The sequence below is a fragment of the Coenobita brevimanus genome, chromosome 26 (genome assembly GCF_032717465.1).
Source record: "Coenobita brevimanus isolate Jiangsu-jjx chromosome 26, ASM3271746v2, whole genome shotgun sequence".
In the NCBI taxonomy this organism is placed as follows: Eukaryota; Metazoa; Arthropoda; class Malacostraca; order Decapoda; family Coenobitidae; genus Coenobita; species Coenobita brevimanus.
Genome location: NC_136979.1, coordinates 45,558,428 through 45,583,158, shown reverse-complemented (window position 1 = coordinate 45,583,158; position 24,731 = coordinate 45,558,428). Strand labels below are relative to the sequence as shown.

Below are 24,731 nucleotides of genomic sequence, written 5' to 3'. Positions count from 1 at the left end.
GCTAATTTTCGGACAAAATTTGGCCAGGAAAGTGATGGCAGATCTATATTGTTACAACCTGATGCTGCAGAACAGAAAGAAGAAAACCACTCACACCGAGATAGAGCAGTTCTTTATGAAAAAGACAGAAAACTTAAGGGAGTTATCTTCATCACCAGTAGCACGTGTGTCAGAGGAAGAAAAAGAGGAAGGACAGCACAGCCAGGAGGGACAACAAATTTAGGGTGGGGGGCTGCAGGAGGTGGGGTAATGGGATGAGGAGGGACAGCAGCAGACGACGAGTGATGCATAGATGAAGTGAGGCTGTGTGTTGTTATTGTCTGAGACCTACTTACTGTAATGAAAATGTTGCTTTTACTGTAGTGTTTTTATGACCTACTAATGCATTAATAATGATGAGGAACTTTCACAATGCCGTGAATGAAGCAGAATTGAAAGAAAATCCACGTAAAAAATGAAAACAGTATGTATTTGGGGAGAAGTAAACAACGCTTCAGCCCAACTAGGGCTCAAATGTTGCTTATTTTTCCCCAAATATACTGTTCTTGATTTTTACGTGGATTTTCCTTCAAAGTAATATTGTTGCTTTTAAGTTTAGAGTAGCATAACTCCCCAAATGGGTAGGCTTTCCCAGCATCCGGTAGGGAGTTATTTAGGTGGCTTTCAAAGTTAGGCTGGGTTAGGGTTTTTAAGTACAAGTCCAGGAGGCTGGGGCCCAGTATCCGGATGGGACTGCTTTCCGGACATGCCTTTGGCTCTATTATGTCAGATAGTGGAGGGATTACTGTATACAGTAAATATATTTATACTGTACTGTACTTACCACCCAATGATGTTTGTAGAGCACAGGAAGAAAGGGAAGAAATTGGCACGAATTTTAAACCTAGTCCCATGAACACTGAACAATAAATAGATTTTTGGCAAATATTTTACATCAATGATGTAATTAATGTCATCAGCCAGCTTACGGGCGTTTTTTGGATGACGTAAGTAACGTCATCGGCCGGCCAAAGTGTTAAAACGTGAATTGCACAATTACCTTTTTTTTTTCCCCACCCCGTGGTGTGCAAAAAATGATGAAAAAAGTTTTTTTTTTTTTGTTAGTTTTTGTTTATTATAAATTTGAAGATAAACATCCAGGGCATCATCTAAAAAAAAAGAAAAAAAAAAAATAATAATCTCTTTCCATCTTTGCGTAGGGCCATACATAAGTTTACGTAGGGGAGTAGTGAAAAATTGAAAAAACAAACAAAAAAATTTTTTTTTTTTTATCATAAAGCTGGAGATAAACATCCAGGGCATCATCTGATGAAGAGAAAAAAATCTCTCTCGCCTCATTGCATAGCACCATGAGTAAATTTGTGTAGGGGTGGAGTAGTTAGTGGTGATGCACGGCCAGCACAGCCAGAGCTGTCGCTTGCAATGCAACGCTACCCAGCCTGAGCTGTGGCTCGCAATCCATGAGTTAAGCAATGTCTGCAGTACACTAAGGATATAATGGAGACACACTAATGTGCCACAGTACACAGTCTGTGGATCAATGATCTAAGCACACAGTTCTAACCTACTATCCTTACTCGACTTCTCTCACTAATAACCATTTAGTCTATCCACTCCATACCACCTACACACCCACACCCACCCTTAACCCCTCCATGGCCGCCGGCGTCGTTTGAGTGCTACCTGTAAAAAACTGCAAAAATTTTTGGGAAGTGAATGAACATTCTGAACGTCTTCACACTGACCTACACGACACTCCCATACACACCATCAAGCAGTTCAGAACCTGCTGCCGTGATGAGTGGATTTTCGATTATTCTGCTCCTGGCCATGCCTTAACAAGCACAACTACACCCATTATCTCGACCCAGGCAGAACATATCATCTTTGTCCTCTCTTAGAAAACACACACAACCACCTGTTTAGGATTATGAAGTAATACAGGCACAAACAAAAAAGACATGATAATAAGACAAAAATACATTTTTGTCTTGGTATATTTACCTATTTGCTCAGGTTTGCTGTAATGGTTTGGATCATTTGATGCAGTGCAACTTGTAGAAAACTGTGAAAACTTTCGGGAAGTGAACGAAAATCTGGGACATGAGACTGACCTTGACTTCACCATTTCACTTATCATCTGTCAGTTCACCACCTGCTGTCGTGACGAGTGGATGTACGATTTTTTCACTCGTGGTTATGCCTAAACACACAGTTACACCCATTATCTCGACCCAGACAGAAAATACAATCTTTTTCCTCCCTTGCAAAACACACACAACCATCCTGTTTATGAGACAGCAATATATATTGCGAAAATAACATGGTAAAATGATAAAGATAAAATAAAATGATAGAGAAAGATGAACATGTTATGACGGAAAAAATACGTTTTCCCCCGTCTGTAAACGTATTTATTTCTGCTTTGTATCTGTATTCGTAATAATTAGACTTATTCTTAGTTCTGAAACTACATTATGATTCTATTTTTAGCCATGCTCGTGGTGTGGGAGTTGGAAGTTGCGACTCAACTTTCATATTGCTAATTGGACTGATCCTCCACTTTATTCTCCTGTGGCAGGGTCTAGCCTTGGAGGACGTGCAGTTTTCTTATTTAGGACTGAAAATTAAACTCTTTCGCTCCCTTTTCCATGCATGAGTACAACGATAACGTAAAAAGTAACTTGAAACTACCTTAAACATATTTTATATCAAAAGGTGAAAATGTATTCATAACATTTTTTTTTTTCAGCCATTCCTAACAGATTATGTACTGAAATCATTCAATATCATCATATCTCATATATTCACAACATTTCAGCACCATTCGCACTGCTTTGGGAGGTTTAAAAAAAAAAAAAAAAAAAAAACACACACACACACACACCTGCCCAGTTGCAATGCGGCAGTCCCCTGGGCGGCGATATCGGTTACCGATATTTCAGAAACTTCCGTGCTTCACTGCAAGCCACAAAATGCGTCTAGGAAGCTGGGATTTGCACTGTTAGGTGCATCTGAACTTTCTCTTCAATACGACAAGAAAAAAAAATCAATTTTTGAAACTTCAAAAAATGGCCCCAGCGTCGGCCTGGGCTGCATGGAAAACTCTGGGCCTTCGGCCACGGAGGGGTTAACATTACCATCTCCACTGCTCTGCTGACTTCATAGTAAATGCCATTGCAAATATTCATACATACCACTTCACTAATGTGCATCTTTCAGTCTCCATACTCTGCCATCTCTTTACATACCAAGACCTTCATATCAATTTCCATCCATCCATAATCATCCAATCCTATACTGCCCCATAAGAAGCGTAAGAGCCCAGGGCTAAGCAAGTTGGTCCTGACATTTAAGATGACGGTGACCTGCCTCACTCATCCCTGAGTAGCACTGCATGAGCAATAAACCCCAACCACCCCCTGGACATAAACCTGCACCGGCTCAATCCGATTGGAGCACCATGATTATTCACTAAACCACCAGGCACCATAATTCAGTTATATGGTTACCACCCACGGTATTAAATGGTTTCCTGGTGTAAAGGAAACAATTTGGCTTATCGCTCCGTGCAGAGTCACCCATAGGCAGAACGAAGAGGAAAATGAAGGAAAAAAAAGATGGAAGAGGGAGTGTAAAGTCACCTATAAGCGGAAGGAGGAGGAAAGAATGAAGGAAAGAAAGATGGAAGAGGGAGTGTAAAGTCACCCACAGGCAGAAGGATAAGGAAAGAATGAAGAAGAGGATGGATGGGAGGAAAAGGCAGACACCCAAAGCAGCACTACATCGAGTAAGTGAATGGTGAGTGCCCTCAACTACCACAAATACCACTTCTTTATTACACCAAGGTAATTCAACTCGACATCAATGAAAATCTCTCTCCATTCACCACACATCATAGAGTTCTTCTAAACTTACTCTCACACCATGCAAATCACATTTTTTAACAGAGCTCTGGACCACAATGCAAAAATCCTGTTCACTAATGTGAAAAAAAAAAATTTATTCATAATGTCAGAAAATTTTACTATATTTTTAGAAATCATCATCATCTCCACTACCTTGCTCCCTCCTAGGAGTCCTTAAATGGGATGGTTATGACTGAAACTGCTCCAGGCTACCTAATCCTTACATATCTCCCTCTTGTTCTCAATCTCCCTCTTGTTCTCAAACATTCATTGTACTTCTCTTTACCAATACATTGTTGCATTATCATAAATTGTGGGGGAAAAAAAAAAAAAAAAAAAAAAAAGAAACTCACCATAGAAGGGCTTTACTCGAGGCATCTTCAGCTTCCAAACTTTTATCTTCTGCACAACATCACCAGCATCCAAAACAAAAAATGGATCTTCTCTCCCCTGGAAAGCAATGAAAGAAATTGCAAATACAATAAAGCTTAAACAACTTTTCATGTCAGACATAACAATGATACAGTATACTGTACTGTACAGGTATGTTCTACTTAACCCATTGGAGTTGGGCACTGTTTATAAAATCAACCGTCAGGAGTGGGCATTTTCCACAAAAAATAGGTGATTTATTAACCCCTGCTGCACTCATCACCTCATATGATGCAACAGGTCTCCATGCCATAATTTCAAACACGAGGAATCGACAGTGGTTTCCATGGGAATGTTGACTCTCCCTCTATGCCATCAGAGGTGTTGCCAAGCCCTGCCTTATCGCAGTTGCCAAAAAAAGCATACTTAGTAATTCAGATATGTAGGCCAACACTGGCCACGCTGATCGCCTCATATGAGGAGATGGGTCTCCATGCCATAATTTCAAGCAAGAGGAAGCGTCGGTGATTTCCATGGGAACGTTAAGTCTCTCTATACACCACCAGGGCTGTTCCCAAACCCTCCCAAATTGCAGCTGCCAAATAACGCATACTGTATTTCATAATTCAGTTCTCATTTGTAGCCGAGCAATGGTGGATTCAAGCCAGTCTACGTCCCACAGTGTTGGCGACTTATCAGTGCCCTCACACTCACCCAAGAGGCGTAAATTACAAAAAGATGAGGGTGATGAAGTGTCTGAGCTCTGAAACACATCTGATGACAAAAATCAATTTAATAATAAAATATAAAGTTAAAACAATGACTCAGGAAATGAAATCAGGTCGATAAGAATTAGTGTGGCGGGGGTTAAACAAATAATAAAAATCTTTATACCAAGAAAAGTACAATACTTTAGCTTTAAAATGAGTGGTGTTCCAACAGTAGGTGGGGGCGCCCATCGTCCACCCACTTAGTGTAGTGGTACCCTGGTTTTAGGGTAGCTCTACATCAGGTGGCAAGCAAAATGATTTCCTGTAAACCAGGAAATCATTTACAATGCTGGGTGGTAACCTTATAACCAACCGACACGTCTTCCCTACGTGACAGCAAGTGGGTTGGTGGAGGTTTAGTGCCCCTCCCCGGAAAACAACTAACTAAAAATTCGAACAAGAAGCCTCAGACCAGGGCTGACCAAAAGATGACAACTAAGAACTGAACAAAGGACATGATCTGGATGGCGACGTGGAATGTACGGGGTGCAAATTATGAGGTGAAAGAGAGAAAGGTTGTCCACGTGATTGAGGGTGTGAAAGTGGATATATGTGGGTTAACTGAAACTAAGTGGAGAAGTGAGTGTGAGAGAATGGGAGTATGGATGGGGTATATGTGCAGGAGTAGGTAAGAATGACAGGGTAAAAGGAGTGTGTATTGTTGTGAGTAACAGATGGAAGAAAAACATAAGAGAGTATGGATCAATTGGCTCAAGGACTGTGTGGGTAAGACTGAAAGTTGGACTACAAAATTAATGTGGATGATTGTGTGCGTCTATGCACCAAAGCAAGATCGTGCAAGCAGAGAGAGAGGAGTTCTGGACAAATGTGGAAGTGTGCATGGAAAAGTCTGAAAGGAATGAGAGAGTGTTTTTGATTGGTGATATGAATGGTAAAGTAGGGAATGTGAAGGTGGATGGAGTAGTTGGTAAGTGGGGTGTGCCTGCTGAGATAGATGAGAATGGCAGAGATTTAGTGGACATTTGTGCCGGGTGGGGGTTGGTGATAGCCAATACCCTCTTCTGGAACAAAATGATCCACAGGTATACATGGCAAGTAATGAGAAGGGTGGGTGGTACATTGAATGAACGGAAGGCAACGACTGATTATGTATGTGTGGATGAAAGAATGCGAAGATGTGTAATGAATGCAAGAGCATATAAAGGATGAGGGAGTGGACTTCCTGACCACCACTTGGTTATGGTCAGAATCAAGGACCAAGTAAAATGGAGAAATAAAAGAAGGGAAGGATGAGAGGAAGGAGCAGATGCAAGGAGAGTGGAAAGGTTACAAGAGGATGAGAAAATGGCAGAATATAAGAGAGAAGTGGAGGAACAATTGGGTAAATATGAACTGGAGCAGATGGGGGACGTGGAAGGTGTGTGCAAGACATTCACAGAAGAAATCTATGCAGCATGTGAGGTGGTGTGTGGGGTGAAGAGAAGATGAAAGGGGGTGCAAGGAACAGCATGGTGGAATGAGGAGGTGAGACAGGCTGTGGCACAAAAGAAAAAAGCATATAATGAATGGATGAGAAATAGGGGAGTGGAAGAAGTTGAGAGATGGAAGAGAGAGCTATTCGTAGAGAGGAAGAGAGAAGTGAAAAGATTAGTAAGACAGAGTAAGAAGAAAGTGGATGAGGAGTTTGGAAGGAATTTGAGTGTAAAGTGGAGGGAATGTAAAAATGTTCTGGAAAGAGGTAAAGAGAGTCAGACAGGGTGGCAATGAAGTCAGTCGGGGAGTGAAAGAGAAAAATGGTTGATCACTAGTGGAGAAGGGAGAAAAAGTGAGCAGATGGAGAGAACACTTTAAGGAATTGCTGAACACACGGAATGAAAGGAATGTGAGTATAAGTGGCTGGGAGGAGGAGGGAGGTGAGAAGACAGGAAGAAATCAGTAGGATGGAAGTTGTGGAAGCAATGAAAAAAGTTAAAATGTGGAAAGCCCCAGGAATTGATGGAGTATGTGGTGAAATGCTGAAGCACTGGGGAGAGATAGTAGTAGAATGGATGTGGAAGATGTGCAGATTGGCCTGGGAGGAAGGTAAAGTACTGGATGATTGGAAGTCAGGTATAATTATTCCCTTGTACAAAGAAAAAGGGGAAAAAGAAATGTGTGGTAATCATAGAGGCATTTGTCTTCTTAGTGTAATAGGAAAAGTATTCGGTAGGATACTTACTGACAGAGATAGGGAAAGAACAGAGGAATTAGTTGGAGAAGAACAGGGAGGTTTTAGAAAGGGAAGAGGTTGTGTACATCAGATATTCATTCTTAGATCTTTAGTGGAAAAGTTTCTAGAGAAGGGAAAGACGTTTTATGCGGCTTTCATGGATTTAGAGAAAGCATACGACAAGGTGGATAGACAAGGATTGTGGAAAGTATTAAGAATGTATGGAGCAGATGGGAAGTTGTTGAATGCTGTGAAGAGTATGCATGAGGGTGCTAAGGCTGCAGTGTGTGTGGATAGTGAACTGAGTGAGTTTTTCTATTAGAAGGTTGGGTTGAAACAGCGATGTGTCATGTCTCCATGGCTGTTCAATCTGTATATGGCTGGGGTTATAAAAGAGATACAAGGTAGGGCAGTGGATGCTGGAGTGGCCCTAATGAGAGAAGACAGTGTTTGGAAACTCCCTGTATTGTCGTTTGCAGATGATACTGTGTTGTTAAGTGAAAATGAAGGGGAGCTGCAAGGCTTGATGGATGAATATGGGAGACTGTGTAAGAAATGGAAACTTAAGGTGAATGTAGGGAACAGTAAAGTTATGGTCTTTGAGAGAGGTGAAGTCAGTGAATGTACAGTGAGGCTGGATGATGAGGAAATGGAAAATGTGAGTACGTTTAAGTTGTGTACTTGGATTGTGTGATGAGTAAGGATGGAAGTTTGCAGGGTGAAGTGCTGGAAAGGGTACAACAAGGAAGAAAGGTTGCTGGTTCCTTGAAGGCAGTGATAAGAAACAGGGAAGTGAGCATGGAAGTGAAAAAGTTATTACATGATGGTATTGTAATACCAACTCTACCGGATAGAAGTGAAGCTTGGACGTTGTTGGAGTGAGAGCAGTGGAAATGAGTTATTTGAAAGGAGCCTGTGGAGTCACATGGAGAAACAGACTGACAAATGAGGATGTGATGAAGCATTGTGGTGTGGATTTGAATGTGATAGGAAGCTTTAGGAGAAACAGATTGAGGTGGTTTGGCCATGTGGAGAGGATGGAGAGAGAGAGACTGACAAGGAGAGTGCATGAGAGTGAAGTGGAGGAGGAGAGAGGGAGAGGAAGGCCAAGGATGAGATGGAGGGATGGAGTGGAGAGGTATATGAAAGAGGGGGATGTGAATTGGGAGCAGGGCAGTGAAATGGCAGGGGACAGGGTGACGTGGAGGCAATTTGTTTGTGGCCACCCTATATAAGGGATTAAAGCATCTGGGAATAGACAGACAGATGTCCAATGTCCTATGATTATTTACTGTAGAACAGTGGCTGAGAACGTAACACTGTCTAAACGTTCTGGAACAGAGACCAACATCCCATTGAAACACGTTCCAGAACAGGGACTGACCTTTAGGGGTTAATGATGAAAAAGCATTGCCTCAAAACCTATTGTTCAGCAAATTATCATTAGGCAATGGAGTTATAACATGGGTCTGATGGGGATACATTACCAGAGATCCCAAGATAACCTTTTGTGGGATATTTGTACCTAACCCAAGTCCAAAACCAGGCTAAATAAGGTTCAAAACCACCTAAAACACATGCTGCCACTATGAACCACCGGCGACAAATGATCAAGCAGAGAACATAACCTGAGGAATCTACATATCTTAAAATACACACACACACACACATACATACAAACATACATACATACATAAATATATATATATATATATATATATATATATATATATATATATATATATATATATATATATATATATATATATATATATATATATATATATATATAAATATATATATATATATACACACACACACACACACACCAAAGACTACATTATCAGTAAACAGATTATCATGCACAGAAAACTGTGATAATGATAAGACATAAAAATTATATACCATTAGACAGATTATCAAGCATAGAACAATGTTATCGTTCAGACAGCACTGTATGTATCATTACATACATTATACAGCATTGATCATTGAAATCAAAGTAATTTATCTTGACACATGTTCCATCCATCCATCCATTGCCAGACGCCATGTGTCCCAAACGGGGTGGTCAAGGGCTTAGAGTTAATTGTTTTACAGGGAGGGACACTAATCCTCCACCAACCCCACTTGACACGTAGGGATGCCAACAGCATCTGGTGTTCCCAAGCGGTCACCCATCCAAGTACTAACCAGACCCAACGTTGCTTAACTTCGCTGATCGGACGGGAAGCGGTGTACTCAACGTGGCATGGCCGTTCTGCATGTATTGTACACCATATAACTCGTAACTACAACTATTACACAGCTGAGACTACAATTCTTTAACCCCTAGACACCGGACTATTTATACTGCGGTAGCCTCTCGGTATGGCCAATTTGCCCCAAAATTTCTTGTTTTCAAAACTTAATATCTCTAAAAGTATAGCAGTTAGGGAAGCAAATTAAAAACCATACTACTCACCAACTCCTATTCTTGCAAAATAAAAGCATCCCCAGGTCTGTAGGTAGTCACGTCAAGATAAATTATTCTTGACACGCGAGACAAAATGTATCCGTGCGTGCACACAGCTCCGATTTTGGTTTCGCTCTCAACGTGATAACTTCTCCATTACTAGATAAACTAGACACAGTTCTATCCAAGGCACACCTTATGACACTATCACTGAGCTCTTCCCTAATATCCTTGGAATGAGGCATTGTAGGAGTGGATATGGCAAGAGGTCCACGTGAGGCAGGATCGTAATCAGCCATGAAGTTTAAGAAAACATCATCCTACACCTGGCAGTCATAGATATGGCTGAGGTATGCTTGCCTCGGGTGGTGGGAGTCTATCCCCACCCTTTGGTGATGAGGTCAAGTGGCAGTCACTTTAAAATGTGACATGAAAACACTGGCGATTATATCCAACACCCGATGTCCCCGGCCCACCAATTTCGCGTCATATATCACCATCCCCCTGCAGCTAGGGGTTAATAACCCCAATTTTAATTTTATTTCACTATAATATTTCACTGTCTGCAATGCATGTTTGCTGTAGGAATTTTTACTTTCCCTCAAAGCTATTGCTTAAATTTATAAACTGGGTGAGGACGTACAATATATATATATATATATATATATATATATATATATATAGTCATCACTCTAATATCCGGACGCCCAATATCCGAACATCCCCACTACCCGGACATAATCGTCCTGGGATCCAATATTCCCAAAATGGTCCGACCCCCCCCCCACACACACACAAAAAAAAAAGGAAAAAAAAAAAATCCCGCCCGTAATTTGAACTTGCCGCGCGCGGCGCGGGAGAGCATTGTTGTGGCGCATCATTCCTCCGACGTTCGATAGAGCACCGGTGCATCCTCCCCACTTTCCGCCTGTCTCTCGCCACGAGTGCACGCTCGTCATTATGGTTGCCCACGTGATCGCTTTTGTGGTGGTGCCTTACCTGCTGTAGGTCCTCCTGCTGCTCTCGGGCCTCCTCTTAGTGTGTGTGATGATGGCCCCGCGACCTGAGAAAAGGAAGAGAGTGGTGTTGAGTCTGGAGAAGAAGCGGGAGATATTGGAGAAAGTAGATGCGGGGTGGTCTTCTTCCCGCATTCTCCGCGAGTTCAACCTGGCCCGGTCTGCTTTGTTCGATATCAAGAGATCCCGAGACAAACTCATGCAGTATACGGCTGACTTCTCATCGAGAAGCAAACGCAACGTGCAAAGGAAGGTTATGTTTACCCCCGAGTTTGCAGAAATCGACCGATCCACGTTGATTTGGTATCGACAACAATGTGCTGCTGGTGTGAAGGTACGTGGAACGGAACTGAAGGCTGCTGCTGAGAAGTTCGCCAGGCTTCACGACGCCCTACACTTCAAGGCATCTGAGGGTTGGCTCTTTGCGTTCAAGTTACGGCATGGCCTTACCAACCGTAAAGCACATGGCGAAGCATTGGACGCTAACGAGGATGGAGTTGACGAGTTTCGGCACAAGGTGAAGGGCTTGATCGACAGGGAGGGCCTAACTCTTGGTCAAGTCTACAACGCAGACGAAACTGGCCTATTCTATCGCTCGCTGCCAATGAACACTCTAGCCGAGGAGTTGGAGAAGCGTGTACCTGGCCGCAAGCTCTCCAAGGAACGGATATCTGCTTTGTGTTGTGCCAGTGCTAACGGCATGCACCAGCTTAAGCCCATTGTTGTTGGCCGCGCAAAGCAGCCTCGGTCTCTTCGTGGGGTGATGGATGTCCTTCCTGTCGTCTGGTACCATTCTTTGAAGGCATGGTTCACAGCTGTGATCTTCAAAGACCGGTTTCACCGTCACTTCGTCAAGGAGGTCATCCATTACCAGACGAAGACACTGGGAATCCCGTGCGACCAGGTAAAGGCCCTCCTTCTCCTCGACAATGCACCTGCCCACCCGTGTGACAAGGACTTGGTTGCTGAAAATGGCCGTATTAGGTGCATGTTTCTGCCACCTAATACGACTGCTCTCATCCAACCAATGGACCAAGGAGTGATCGTGGCAACAAAGCGCCTATACCGTCGGAAGTTCCTGGATGAGGTGATGGTTGTTCTCGAGGACGAGGACGAGCGCAGGAAGGGACGGGACACACGAGGCAAGCGGACTTTGGAAAACCTTCGCCGCTACAACATCAAGTCTGTGCTGTACAACTGGGCTAGTGCATGGAAGGAAGTCCCTGTGAACACTCTGGAAAATGGTTGGTCTCGTCTGCTTCTCGGAACGGATGTGGAGTACGATTTTCTAGGATTTGACGTGGATGACTTCCATGCACGGCTACGTACGCACGGCGACGATGTAGATGTGGACGATGTTCGTGAGTGGTTGGACGACGACGAGGGCGATCCTGGGAATCAGACATTGTCTGATATCGAGATCGCGTCTTCAGTTGCAGGTGTCAGTACCGAACTTGAAGATTCCGACGAAGAAGGCGACGATGATGCGGACTCATCTCAGCAGGACACTACTCCATACTCCAGCCATCCCCAAGCTGAGCGCACTCCGGGAACATCTAGAGTTCGTCCTAAACTACCTGGAACACCCGGACTGCGACAAGGAGATGGGGCCCTTGGGACTTGTGGAGGAAGTGCGTGCTTTCAGGCAGCACATCATCAATCGTCAGAATCGTCAGTCATTGTGTCAATCAACCATTGACAGTTTTTTCAGGCCCGTGACCCCCGCTGTGCCCAGCCCTGGCTCCACTCCGTTGCCTCCCCAAGACAGGCCCTCATGCTCCGAGCCACAGCCCAGCACATCAGCCACGGTGGAGTCACCGCTCGACATGAGTTTGCGGCTGTCTTCAGAGTCGTCTGCAGTGGGTACGTCATCACCACGACCCAGCGATGCACCCCTAGGTCACCTGCCAGTGATACTCTCGGACTCTGACAGTGAATAAACAGCAAGAACTTCTCCACTAGACCACACGGGAATTTTGAGTGTTGTGCAGTGAAAAAAACAGTGTGTTGTGTTAAGGATTTACAGTTGAGAGAGAAAAGATTCAATAGAAAAAAAATTTAACGTAAATAGACTTGTTTGTATTGGCGTTGGAAAATTATAAGAATGGGAAAAGTTAAAGTGCAACACTTAGTAAGTTACAATGGAGCATATTTTAGACAAGAGTGCACACTGTGAAGAGAACGGACTTCTGTGTGTGATTGACTAAGTTCAGTGCAAGACTTCAGGAACAGTGTACTGCAAGTGCTTCAGGAAATCCTTCTTACTGTCAGAGTCCGAGAGGAGGCGGTTATTCATCGAGGTGGCCAGGGACTCGCTGTAAGTAGGCAGAATGTTTCATACTGTACTGTTTTCCATACTATACTTACCTCATTTCACTCTTTAATGTCCTTTATTGGTGTGAATAGGGTGTTAGTAGCTATGCATGTGCAGTAGGAAGGTGTTTTTCTGAGTTAGATAGGTTAGGGTCCATAATTACCAGAATGTTTATTAATGTATGAACATACTTCTAAACCCTCATTTTATGTTTCTTTTGCATTTATTTCAGTCATTTATGTGCCTTATTGGTGTGATTTGGGTCTTAAATAGGTGCTATGCATGTCCAGAGCGAGTTGTATAGGTGTTTCTCTGAGTTAGGGTCCATAAGTACAAGTCCATAAGCTGGGGCCTAATATCCGGACAGAACCAATATCCGGACCTACCTATGGCTCTATTACGTCGGATATTGGAGTGATTACTGTATATATATATATATACATATATAAAATTAAGGCAACTTACTGCCGAGTGAATTATCGTTAAGCAAAGGATACCTGTACTGCTACCTAAAAACCAACTTATTAAAACTATAGTGGCTCAATGAGTTGATAAAACTAAATGAGGAAATTTCTCCATGTACTTTATGACTGGCAATTCTGAGTATGGTAACAAGAATTTGGGCTAACCACTGTATCACTCTAATATAACCCTATCACTATGCAATGGTTTGGTCTGAAATGAATAAAGTCTATGACAGTACAAAAAATACACTGAAAAAGCCATTATAATGAAGGAGCCACAGGCAGAGATGGATTAGACATGGTGCTGATGGGGCTACAAGTACAATCACCATTACTTCAGTGGAAAAGTATTTACTGTAACATATTTGTGTGTGTGTGTGTGTGTGTGTGTTCTTACCTAATTGTATCTTTACAAGAAAGAGTCAAGCTCATACTGTCCCGTGTCTTAAACCATATTTATCATACATATCCTTAAATTTGTGAATTGTTTTGGCACACACTATTTCATTCAGTAATGCATTCCACTGATCAATTGCTCTGTTTGAATTTATATAGCATTATCATGTCACCTCTTTTCCTTCTCTCCTGTAGTGTTGGTAGATTCAGTTTATTTAGTCTTTCTTCATAGCTTAGATCCCTTAAGCTTGGTACCCATCTTGTAGTGGCCCTTTGAACTTTTTCAATCTTGTCTATGTGTTTTTTGAGATGAGGACTCCAGACTACTGATGCATACTCCAGGGTTGGTCTGATGAATGATGTTATTATCCTTCTTAGCATGTCTTCATTTATGTATGTGAATGCTATTCTCATATTTGCAAGCAGTGTATACATGTTCCGTACCTTCTCACTGATGTGGTCAGCCGGAGATAGTCTGTTATTGATAATCACACCTAGATCCTTCTCTCTTTCTGATGTGTGTAGGGTTTTATTTCCTAACGTATAATCCCAATCAGGTCTTTTTCCACTTTTACCAAACTTGATTTGTGGCAGGTGGTGGCGACCATCATCCACTCACTTGATGTAGTGCTGCCTACTTCCTAAGCTTTTATCATTCTTTTTCTGTGCCTGCCCTCCTCTCTTCCTATTTCTCCTATCTTTCCTGTCACTTCTTATTCCTTTTCTTTCCTTTACAGGTGGCTTTACATTGAGTGACAAGCCAAATGGTTTCCTGTAAGCCAAGAAACAATTTACAATGCTGGGTGGTAACCATATAACCAAACCATACATGCTCCCTACGTGTCAACAAGTGGGTTGGTGGAGGGTTGGTGCCCCTCCCTGTAAAACAACTAACTCAGTGTCAAGTGGCCACCCTTTGCGGGATTGTGGTGTCTAGCAATAGATAGATAGATAGAGACCAAACTTGATTACATGACACTTGTCCACATTGTGTGTGTGTGTGTTCTAAACCAATTATATCTTTACAGGAATGGTGTGTGTGTGTATATGTGTGTGTTCTAAACTAATTATATCTTTACAGGAATGTGCCCAGCTTGTACTATCCCATGTTTTGAACCAATCATACATATCTTTATGAATAATTTTGGCATACACCATTTCATTCGGTAGTGCATTCCACTGATCAATTTCTCTACTTGGGAAACTGAATTTCCTTCATCTTTATCGTCTCTCTTTTTATGCAGTGTCCTCTTGCTGTTGCTTCCCCCTAGGTTATATACTAATTTATGTCTATTTTCTATTTTCTTGTGATCCATTTATACAGCATAATCATGTCTCCTCTTTTCCTTCTCTCTTGTAATGTTGGTAGGTTTAATTTTTCTAGTCTTTCTTCATGGTTTGGATCCCCTAAGCTAGATGCCCATCTCGTAGTGGCGCTTGGTATCTTTTCAATCTTATCTATGTGCTGTTTGAGATAAGGAATTTATACTACTGATGCACACTCCAGGGTTGACCTAGTATGTAATGTGATTATCTTTCTCAGCATGTCGTCATTTATATATGGAAATGCTACTCTCATATTTGCATGCGGTGTGTACATGTTTCATACTTTCTAATTGATGAGGTCAGCCAGAGATAATCTGATATTAATAATCATTCCTAGGTCCTTCTCCTTTTTTGATACGTGTAGGATTGAATTTCCTATGGTCTGCCTATTTTATGAAGAGCGTTTGGGCATGAGTTACTTGAGAGGAGCATGTGGAGTGACGTGGAGGGACAGGTTGACGAAGGAAGAAGTGAAGGAACGTTGTGGGGTAGATGTGGATGTGGTTGAGAAGATTAGGAGAAATACACTGAGGTGGTTTGGACATGTGGAGAGAATGGAGAATGAAAGACTGACTAAGAGGGTGTATGTAGGTGAGGTGGAGGGAGGGAGAGGGAGGGGTAGACCGAGGATGAGGTGGAGGGATGGAGTTGAGAGGTATATGAGGGAGGGGGGGGTGAGTTGGGGGGAGGGTAGTCAAATGGTGGGTGACAGAGTGACTTGGAGGCATTTTGTCTGCGGCCACCCTTTGCGGGATTAGGGCGTCGGGTTATAGATACATAGATAGTTTGGGCATTGTCCCTCTTGGGAATTTCCTAGGCCGCCTCTCTGCCAAACGTGTACACCTGTCTGTCTCATGTTAGGTATTTACTACTTCTAAATGAAGTTCATTTACAGTATATATATAATTAATTCTTTAATAAGGCTGTATAGTATTATAAATGCCTCTTTTTTTTCTTTTAACAACAAATACTTTTTATAAATACCACAACACTTGGCAACGTTGCTTTCCAATGTTGCCAAGCTTGTAAGGGTAGAGTGACCGTGTTAATCCAGGTCATTTCCACTCTGGCCGCCACCTGAGATGGATGCTCTTACTCCTGCTACTCGCTCTCGTGTGCTCCACGGCAGAGAAAAAGAACTTATTTACAACGTAAATAAGTATTTTTTAGAAGAGAAGGCAAACAGAGGACCTATAACTGTTCCCTCAAAAGCTGTTGATTAGGCCTCCTGGGGAAAACCTATATATATATATATATATATATATATATATAAAAAAACGCGCCTTGACTTTTATCTCAAAGGTGGTGTGGAAAGTAGTCGAAATTACAGTAAAACCTCAATATAACGGACTTCAATAGACCAGAATTTGCTTTTATCAGACTTGAGGAGCTACTGGACTAAATTCCTATATATCGGAAAAAGTCCGATAAAGCCAGAAGCAGTTCGGACTGCCTGACCACTTCAGGTATGTTCACCATTCATTCATTCATTCATTGCCAGATGCCATGTATCCCAAACAGGGTGGTCAAGGGCTTAGAGTTAATTGTTTTACAGGGAGGGGCACTAATCCTCCACCAACCCCACTTGACACGTAGGGAGAACGTTATGCCAACAGCATCTGGTGTTCCCAGACGGTCACCCATCCAAGTACTAACCAGACCCAACGTTTGCTTAGATTCGCTGACCGGACGGGAAGCGGTGTACTCAACGTGGTACAATGAGGTAAATAAAAGACATGTTTATCACTGTACAGTACAGTATTATTATATATACAGTACCCTCGCGTCCTACACGCGTTAGTCCAGCACGATTCGGGTCCAGCACGGAGAGCAATTAATCAGTATTATTTAATATGATTTAATTACTGCAACACGAGTGTGTTAGCATAACACGCACAGAGCTCCGAGAAGTGGGCGAAATCCGCAGAGTTCACTCTAGCACGATCTCCCCCAGTCCAACACGGTCATACTGGACATTCCCATGATGATGATAGCCAATGAAAAACTTCTGATCAAGTAGCCTTCCCCGCCCGCTATCGTGACGTGATCGTGATGCCGCCCAATTAAAAACGCTTCTGGTGTCACGTGATGTTTTGTTTACATTTCTCCCGCCACAGCACCACTCAGTCGCATAATTGCATTGGAAGGTGCTATTTTCTTGCTGCACTTTCTGCCCCTGTTACTGCATTTTACCCTGCTCATGATGCCTAGGAAGCCTTCTGAGAACCCCAAGAAGCGTCGGCACCTCCCTCAGGCCACCAAGCTAGAAAGCATTGAGAGGAAGAAGAAAGGGGAGAGGAAAGTTGACATTGCCAAGGCCTACGACATGAATGAAGCCAATGTGATCATAATAAAAAACTAAGACAAGATCCTGGCAGCCGAAGGCTATCACACGGCACTTCATACCAGGTTTGCCGAGGATACGATGGTAAATCGGAACGGTAACGTGGTAAAATTGCCGACGATACCATGGGCATTTGGAATTCATCTGGATGGATTCCTGCCGACATACGACGGGGAAAACAGTGTGACCAAAACCCAGGCGACTCGACAGAGAATGTATCGTACTACAGCATTGAACATTTAGCCTGACACTGAATACATATTAATATTTTAGAATAAATATCAATCATTTTGAAACCCTTCTCATCGGCGTGCGTACCAGTTTATAAACAAAGTTGCTTCTCCTTATTCTCTACCGAGTCAGCGACAGCGATCACTTTCCACAGTCACGAGACGGGGCTCTGGCAACAGTGTGAGAAGCATGCACTTTGCCGAGGATTACAGTGCTAGGACAGGCAGAAGCAGGACCTTCCATGGCTGTGGACGAAGATAGTGATTCTGAGTGTGATTTCGAAGGATTTATGAGGGAGGTTTGATTTCGAAGAATTTATGAGGGAGGTTGAGGAGGAGCAACAGCCATTATCCACTAGTGACGCCAGCAGCCATCCTCCAGGGACCCAGCAGGACTACCTACAGCCTCAGATACCACCTTCCATTCTCAGCAAGCCCACCAACACTATCCTAAAAGGTTAGTTATCATTCATAGCACAGTACCATTTATTATAATTACAATAGTACCAATATATGTATACGTATATGGTAAGTATTTAGGGTGACTTTTCCGAGGGTTGCTGACATAATTCATTTTTCTCCATAAGCTCTATTGTTAGTCCAACACGTGACCCATGCATGACAATATTACCGTGCTGGATGCGAGGGTACTGTACTATACCATTTGATTAATGTAGTGAAGTTATAACAGTACAGTACTGAAGTGGTAGTCAAAACAGTTCAAAAACTGTTCATGAGATCTGGACTGATGTCTGATATATCGGAAAAAGTCCGGGTTAGCAGGAGGAAGTCCGGATGTCGCTTTTATCGGAATTTCGCGTTTTTCGGAATGGCTTGCGCCCCAATTAGTCCGTTATAGTGAGGTCTTACTGTATAGAAAACAAATAAAACATCATACTTTATAGAAAGTATCACATTCATAAGAAAAACATAATGTTGACAGACAGACAGTAACAGAGAGAGAGAGAGAGAGGAGGGAAAGGAAATGGAGATAAGGGGAATAGGCGGACAGCAAGGGAGGAAGGTTGGAGAGGCCGGAGATAAGGGAGAAAAGGCAAGACAGAGGGAGGGAGGGAGGGAATGTGGTGGAAATTGAATAGGGGCACAACAAGACAGTCAGGAGGCTTTTCCTCAACTTCAAAGGTGGTGTGGAAAATAAATCGAAATTATAAAGCACAAATAAACCTCACACTAAGGAGAAAATCACAGTCATAATAAAAAATAATGTTAGAGAGAGAGAGACAGACAGACAGACAGACAGACAGAAACAAAATGTAGGGGGAAAGGTCATGGAGAAAGGGAATGAATAAGAGCGCAACAAGACAGACATACAGTCAGTCTGGAGGCTTTTCCTCAAATTCTAAAAATTCATAAAAGTGTATAGACTTTTTATAGAAATAAATCTATAAAAAATGCAATTTCTATATGCAGAGAGAGAGAGAGAGAGAGAGAGAGAGAGAGAGAGCCAGAGTTGTCATTAGCGCCTTGTTTCTAATCCGATTAAGTTGCCCAGTACAAAGTATGGCAACACTGTGGGACGGGGACTCCCCAAGAGGGACAATGCCCAAACGCTCTTCATAAAATAGACGGACCATAGCACATACAGGCGACCCCTACTTTACGAAGGATCACACAATGAAAATTCAATTTAACGAAAATTGTGTTTTACAACCCTTCACTCACCTAAACTTAGAACACCAAAATTTGCTTTAATGAATTTTTTCATCCACCCATCAACAAATTTTTTGTGTGTGCAATTTTAAACCATGCGTGCTCTCAGTCAGCTGATTCCACCACAGCGCCACTAACAGAGAAAACGTGCACCATTCACTCCCACCTCACCATCCAAAACAGTATAGTACAGTACCTTGCCGCCACACATGCAACGTCTGATTAACTCCCTGGTGTCTTCTAACTGTGTGTGTGTGTGTGTGTGTGTGTGTGTGTGGCTGCCAAAACTGGAAAAAGGGTTTCAAAGAAACTTGGCAAGATGGAAGCAACTGGGTTATAGATGGCCCATTTCAGTTTCATGATGACTGAAATATTTTACAGGGGTGTTTTGACTCCTAATTATTGTTCCCATTGTTTGCAGGAACAAACAATCGAGCTGTGAAGCACTTACTCCTGCACTGACTCATAAACAGTTGGTTTTGAGCAAAGTGAAGTGCCATCCAGCCATGGTTCTCATTTGAACAGGTGCTAAATGATATGATAAGGCAATGATGCTGGGGGGGAGGGGACTGCTACCTCCTTGTTTCATAATACTGTTTGTGCATCTACCTCATCAGCACCACCTGCCTTTCCAAAACTTGCTCTTCTGCCCTGCCGCATACTCTTCTCAAACATTATATTCTTTCTTTGCACAGTACATCAACAAATTAATTGATGCTTACCAGTGTTCTACTCTTGCCATTTATTAAAAATTGAAGAATGGCACTTTAACACCTTCTGTAGTTAGGCTATTCAAATACTGTATACATCTAACATCCATTACTGCACAATCAGGAGCATAGGTGCCTAGGACTAAGCTATTTTGTCTTAGTATTTAAAGTATGTGTCACCAGTCACTTATTCGTGAATGGCATTATATTAGCAATACATCCTAAACGCTTGTTAGGTGTTAACCTGTCATGGTAATATTTAACTGAAGTATTTTGACCCATTAAACCACCATGAATTCATTTGTATATATAGTTACTACCAAATACAGTGCAGTATATAGTTTCCTGGGCTTTAAGAAACCATTTAACTTGTCTCTCAACACAGACACCTGAAAGCCACTCTTCTTTACATAAGCAGATGGTGGGGAACCCTACCTTACACACACACACATACTTAAGCATCAAAAATACTTACTGGTTCCTGGGCCAGTTCCTTGATGACATCCATGACTGTCTCCTCATTCAAAATGCGGGCAGACCCAGCAAAGAAATTGCATTCCAGTTTCATGACTGCTTATGTAATGACTTTCCAAGGTCTGACGATGGAATTATCTTAAGAAGTTCTCTTGTGGTTCTTGTAACCTCCACGGAAATGTGTATCAGCCTGTTGGTAATTAAATAATTCATAGGATCAAAAATCAACACAATAAAGAACTGATCTGTTTAACATATACAGTACTGTAATTAAATTTCCTGTAATTCACAGTATCACAGAGACTGGGGGAGTGGACTTTCTGATCATCATTTGGTGGTGGTGAAAGTGAAGGAACAAATGCGGTGGATAAATAAAAGAATAGAAAGGCAGGAGGGAGTAGTCCATACAAAGGTTGAAAAAAAAAAAAAGGGGGGGGGGGGCAGAATATACAAGAGAAGTGGAGGAGAGGCTGGGTAAGTAATATTTTGAGCAGATGGGGGAGGTGGAAGGTGTGTGTAAGATATTCAGAGAAGATATCTGTGCAGCATGTGAGGTGATGTGTGGGGTGAAGAGAAGAAAGGGGCGCATGGAACAGCATGGTGAAATGATGACATGATACAAGCCATGGCACAAAAGAAGAGAGCATATGGTGAGTACATGTAGATGGGAAGCAGAAGCATGGAAGAAGTTGAAAGAATTTTATGAAGAGATGAAGAGAGAAAGGAAAAGATTTGTGAGAGAGTATGAAGAGCGGATGAAGAATCTGTATGGAATCTGAGTGTAAATCGGAGGGAATGTATTTAATGTTCTGAAAAGAGGCAATGAAAGTTAGACAGGGAGATCATGAAGGTAGTTGGGGAGTGAAAGTTTTTTTTTTTTTTTAACATGTCTGACTCTGGGCAAAGGTTTCAGGGCCTATTCCCAAGTCCCAGTAGTCCTCTTACATCTCATCATGTCACCACTTCGGCGCTAACACCCACCATCCATACTGAATACATGCTAGGGCTGTCTCATACAGGACTGGTGTATGGTAGTGTTAGTGGAGATGTGAGAATAATGTGATCAGATGGAGAGAACACTTTAACCCCTCCACAACAGGCTATTAATAGTGCCATTCTTCTGTCATTTCCGAAAATTTTCCGTAAACAGCCTGTTTTCAAACCTTAATATCTCAGAAACTATAGTAGTTAGGGAACCAAATTAAAAACCATATTACTCAACAACTCTTCTTCTTGCAGATTAAAGTATCCCCAGGTCTGTAGGTTGCTGCATCAATTAGTAATGACATAAAGAAGAGGAGATATTTTTGGCACAAGATGTAGGCTTTCTTCTTTTCTTTCGTGTGTGTGCGTGTGTGTCCGACTCTGGGCATAAGCTTCACAGCCTGCTCCCAAGGCCCAGCAGTCCTTCTACATACCATACACCTCCACATGTCACCACTTCGGTGCTAATATCCACTGTCCATTTTGAATACATGCTAGGGATGACTCATACAACATGTCTGCAGGTTGTCTGGTAGATCAGTAAAGTCTGCTTTATGAAATTCAAATCCTTAAACTGTTCCCTGCCCCAGCTGGGATTTGAACCTGGGTCCACTAAGACTAGAGGCCACCTCATAACTGATTCAGCCAATGCCTCCTCCCATTCACGCGTAAGAGCACGGAACCAAGTACTTGAATGCACTCACATTCTCCATATCCTCACCATCCAACCTCACTGTGCACTCTGTGACTTCATTCCTCTCAAACACCATAACTTTACTTTGTTTACATTAACTTTCAGCTTCCTCCTCCTACACACTGTCCCAAATTCATTCACAAAACCTTGCAACTCCCATTCATCTTCACTCAACAATACTGTATCATCAGCAAACAGCAGCACCGGAATCTTCCAAATCTCACCCTCATTCATTAGAGCCACCCCCACATCCACTGCCCTACCTTGCACCTCCTTTACAACCCCATCCATGTATATATTAAACAGCCATGGAGACATCACACAACCCTGTTTCAGTTCCACATTGAGATCAAAGAACTCACTCAGCTCACCATCCACTCGCACTGTAGCCCTAGCTTCCTCGTACATACTCTTCACAGCACTCAACAATTTCCCCTCCACTCCATATATTCTTAATACCTTCCACATACCTTGCCTATCTCTTCTGTCATAAGCTTTCTCCAAGTCCATGAAGGCAGCATACACTTTCCTTCCCTTCTCTAGATACTTCTCCACCAAACATCTTAGAACAAATATCTGATCTACACACCCTTTTCCCTTCCTAAATCCCCCTTGTTCTTCTCCAACTAGCTCCTCTGTCATATGCCTAACCCTATCAATGAGTATTCTAACATATTTTACCAGTCACACTAAGAAGGCAAATACCCCTATGGTTACCACATACTTCTCTCTCCCTTTTTCCTTTGTATAAAGGAACAATTATACCTGATTTCCAGTCCTCTGGAACCTTCCCTCTTCCCAGGCCAATCTACACAACTTCCATATCCACTCCACAACAATCTCACCCCCATACCTAAGCATTTCACCACACACTCCATCAATTCCTGGGGCCCTTCCCAACTTAATCTTCTTCATCACTTCCACTACTTCCGCCCTACTGATCTCTTCCTCCCTCCTCTCAACAAATATCCACAGCCTAATAATTTCTTAGGCTGTGGATATTTGATTTAAATAACATGTTTTAATGACTTTTGTAAGAAATTACACGTGCTGCTGTATATCTGTAATAAACTATTAAACAAAACGTCCTGCAACAATGCAGATAAAAGTAAAACTGGCAACATCACAGCCTTTGTTTCCCTGTACCTCCACTTCGCAGCCCACTCACTCCTCTGTTTGAACTTCCACAAGTGAAAAAGTTACTACATGACAGTACTGTAATACCAATTCCCCTCCAAAGTAAATGAGTTATCTGAGAGGAGCACGCTGAGTTACATGGAGAGACAGACTGACAAATAAGAAGTGAAGGATCGTTGTGGTGTGGATGTGGATGTGATAGGAAGCGTCAGGAGAAGCAAACTGAGGTGGTTTGGTCATACGGAGAGGATGGAGAGAGAGAGACTGATAAGGAGAGTGTATGAGAGTGATGTGGAGGGGGGAGAAGGAGGGGGAGGCCAAGGATGTGATGGAGGGTTGGAGTGGAGAAGTATATGAGAGAGGGGGATGTGAGCTGGGAGCATGGCAGTGAAATGGTGGGGGACAGAGTGACATGGAGGCGATTTGTTACTTGTTTGTGGCCAGTGGCCACCCCTTACGGGATTAAAGCATCTGACAATAGATAGATAGAATAAAAATAAAGAAAGTATGCTAATTTATTTAAATATCTCACTATTTTACAGTAATTCCCACAAATATATGCAAATGGTTTGCGCTAGCGTTTAGCGACAATGCGCAAGCTAAATATTAGATTGCGCACTTGAGCAAATTACAAATAATAGATAATAATAATAACAAATAAAAGTAAGTAGGTAAGTATATTATTTTATTTAAAATCTCAATATTTTATAGTAATTCCCACAAATATATGCAAATGGTTTGTGCTAGTGCTTTGCGACATTGCGCAAGCTAAATATTTGTCAGATTGCGCATTTGCGCTTGCGCAAAGTAGTGAACTGTGGATTGCGCATTGCACTTGCGCAAGGTCCTTCTTCGTTTGCGCCCACCACTGCTGTGTATATATATATATATATATATATATATATATATATAATATACCTCTTCCTTCTGCCTGTGGGTGACTCTACACTGAGTGACAAGCCAAATGGTTTCCTGTACACCAGGAAACCATACTATACTGAGTGGTAACCGTATAATCAAATTTTGGTGCCTGGTGGTTTAGTGGGTAATTACGGCACTCCAGTCAGATTGAGCCAGAGAAGGTTTATATCCATGGGATGGTTGGGGTTTACTGCTCACATAATGCCACTCTGGGATGAGTGAGGTTGATCACTCTTATCTTAAATGTCAGGACCAACTTGCCATGCCCTGGGTTCCTGTGCTCCTCATGGGGCAATGTAGGATTGATGAAGAATGAAAATGAATGAATGAATGAATGAATATATATATATATATATATATATATATATATATATA

At 42.3% G+C, this 24,731-nt stretch overlaps 1 protein-coding gene and 1 non-coding gene across 3 annotated transcripts in view; both read right to left on the bottom strand.

The window, feature by feature from the left end:
• The window catches only part of LOC145394209 (ornithine decarboxylase-like), a 96,814-nt gene that overhangs the window by 47,832 nt on the left and 24,251 nt on the right, over positions 1-24,731 (bottom strand). For both annotated transcript variants that reach the window (XM_080268199.1, XM_080268200.1), the window contains exons 3-4: positions 20,622-20,810; positions 4,262-4,358 (exon numbers count right to left, since the gene is read on the bottom strand). In XM_080268199.1, coding sequence (XP_080124325.1) covers positions 4,262-4,358; positions 20,622-20,714 — 190 coding nt within the window. In that variant the 5' untranslated portion in view covers positions 20,715-20,810. The remainder of the gene's footprint in view (positions 1-4,261; positions 4,359-20,621; positions 20,811-24,731) is intronic.
• Positions 9,365-9,483, bottom strand: LOC145394219 (5S ribosomal RNA). Its single transcript, XR_013896326.1, has one exon. It is a non-coding gene; the product is annotated as a 5S ribosomal RNA (ribosomal RNA).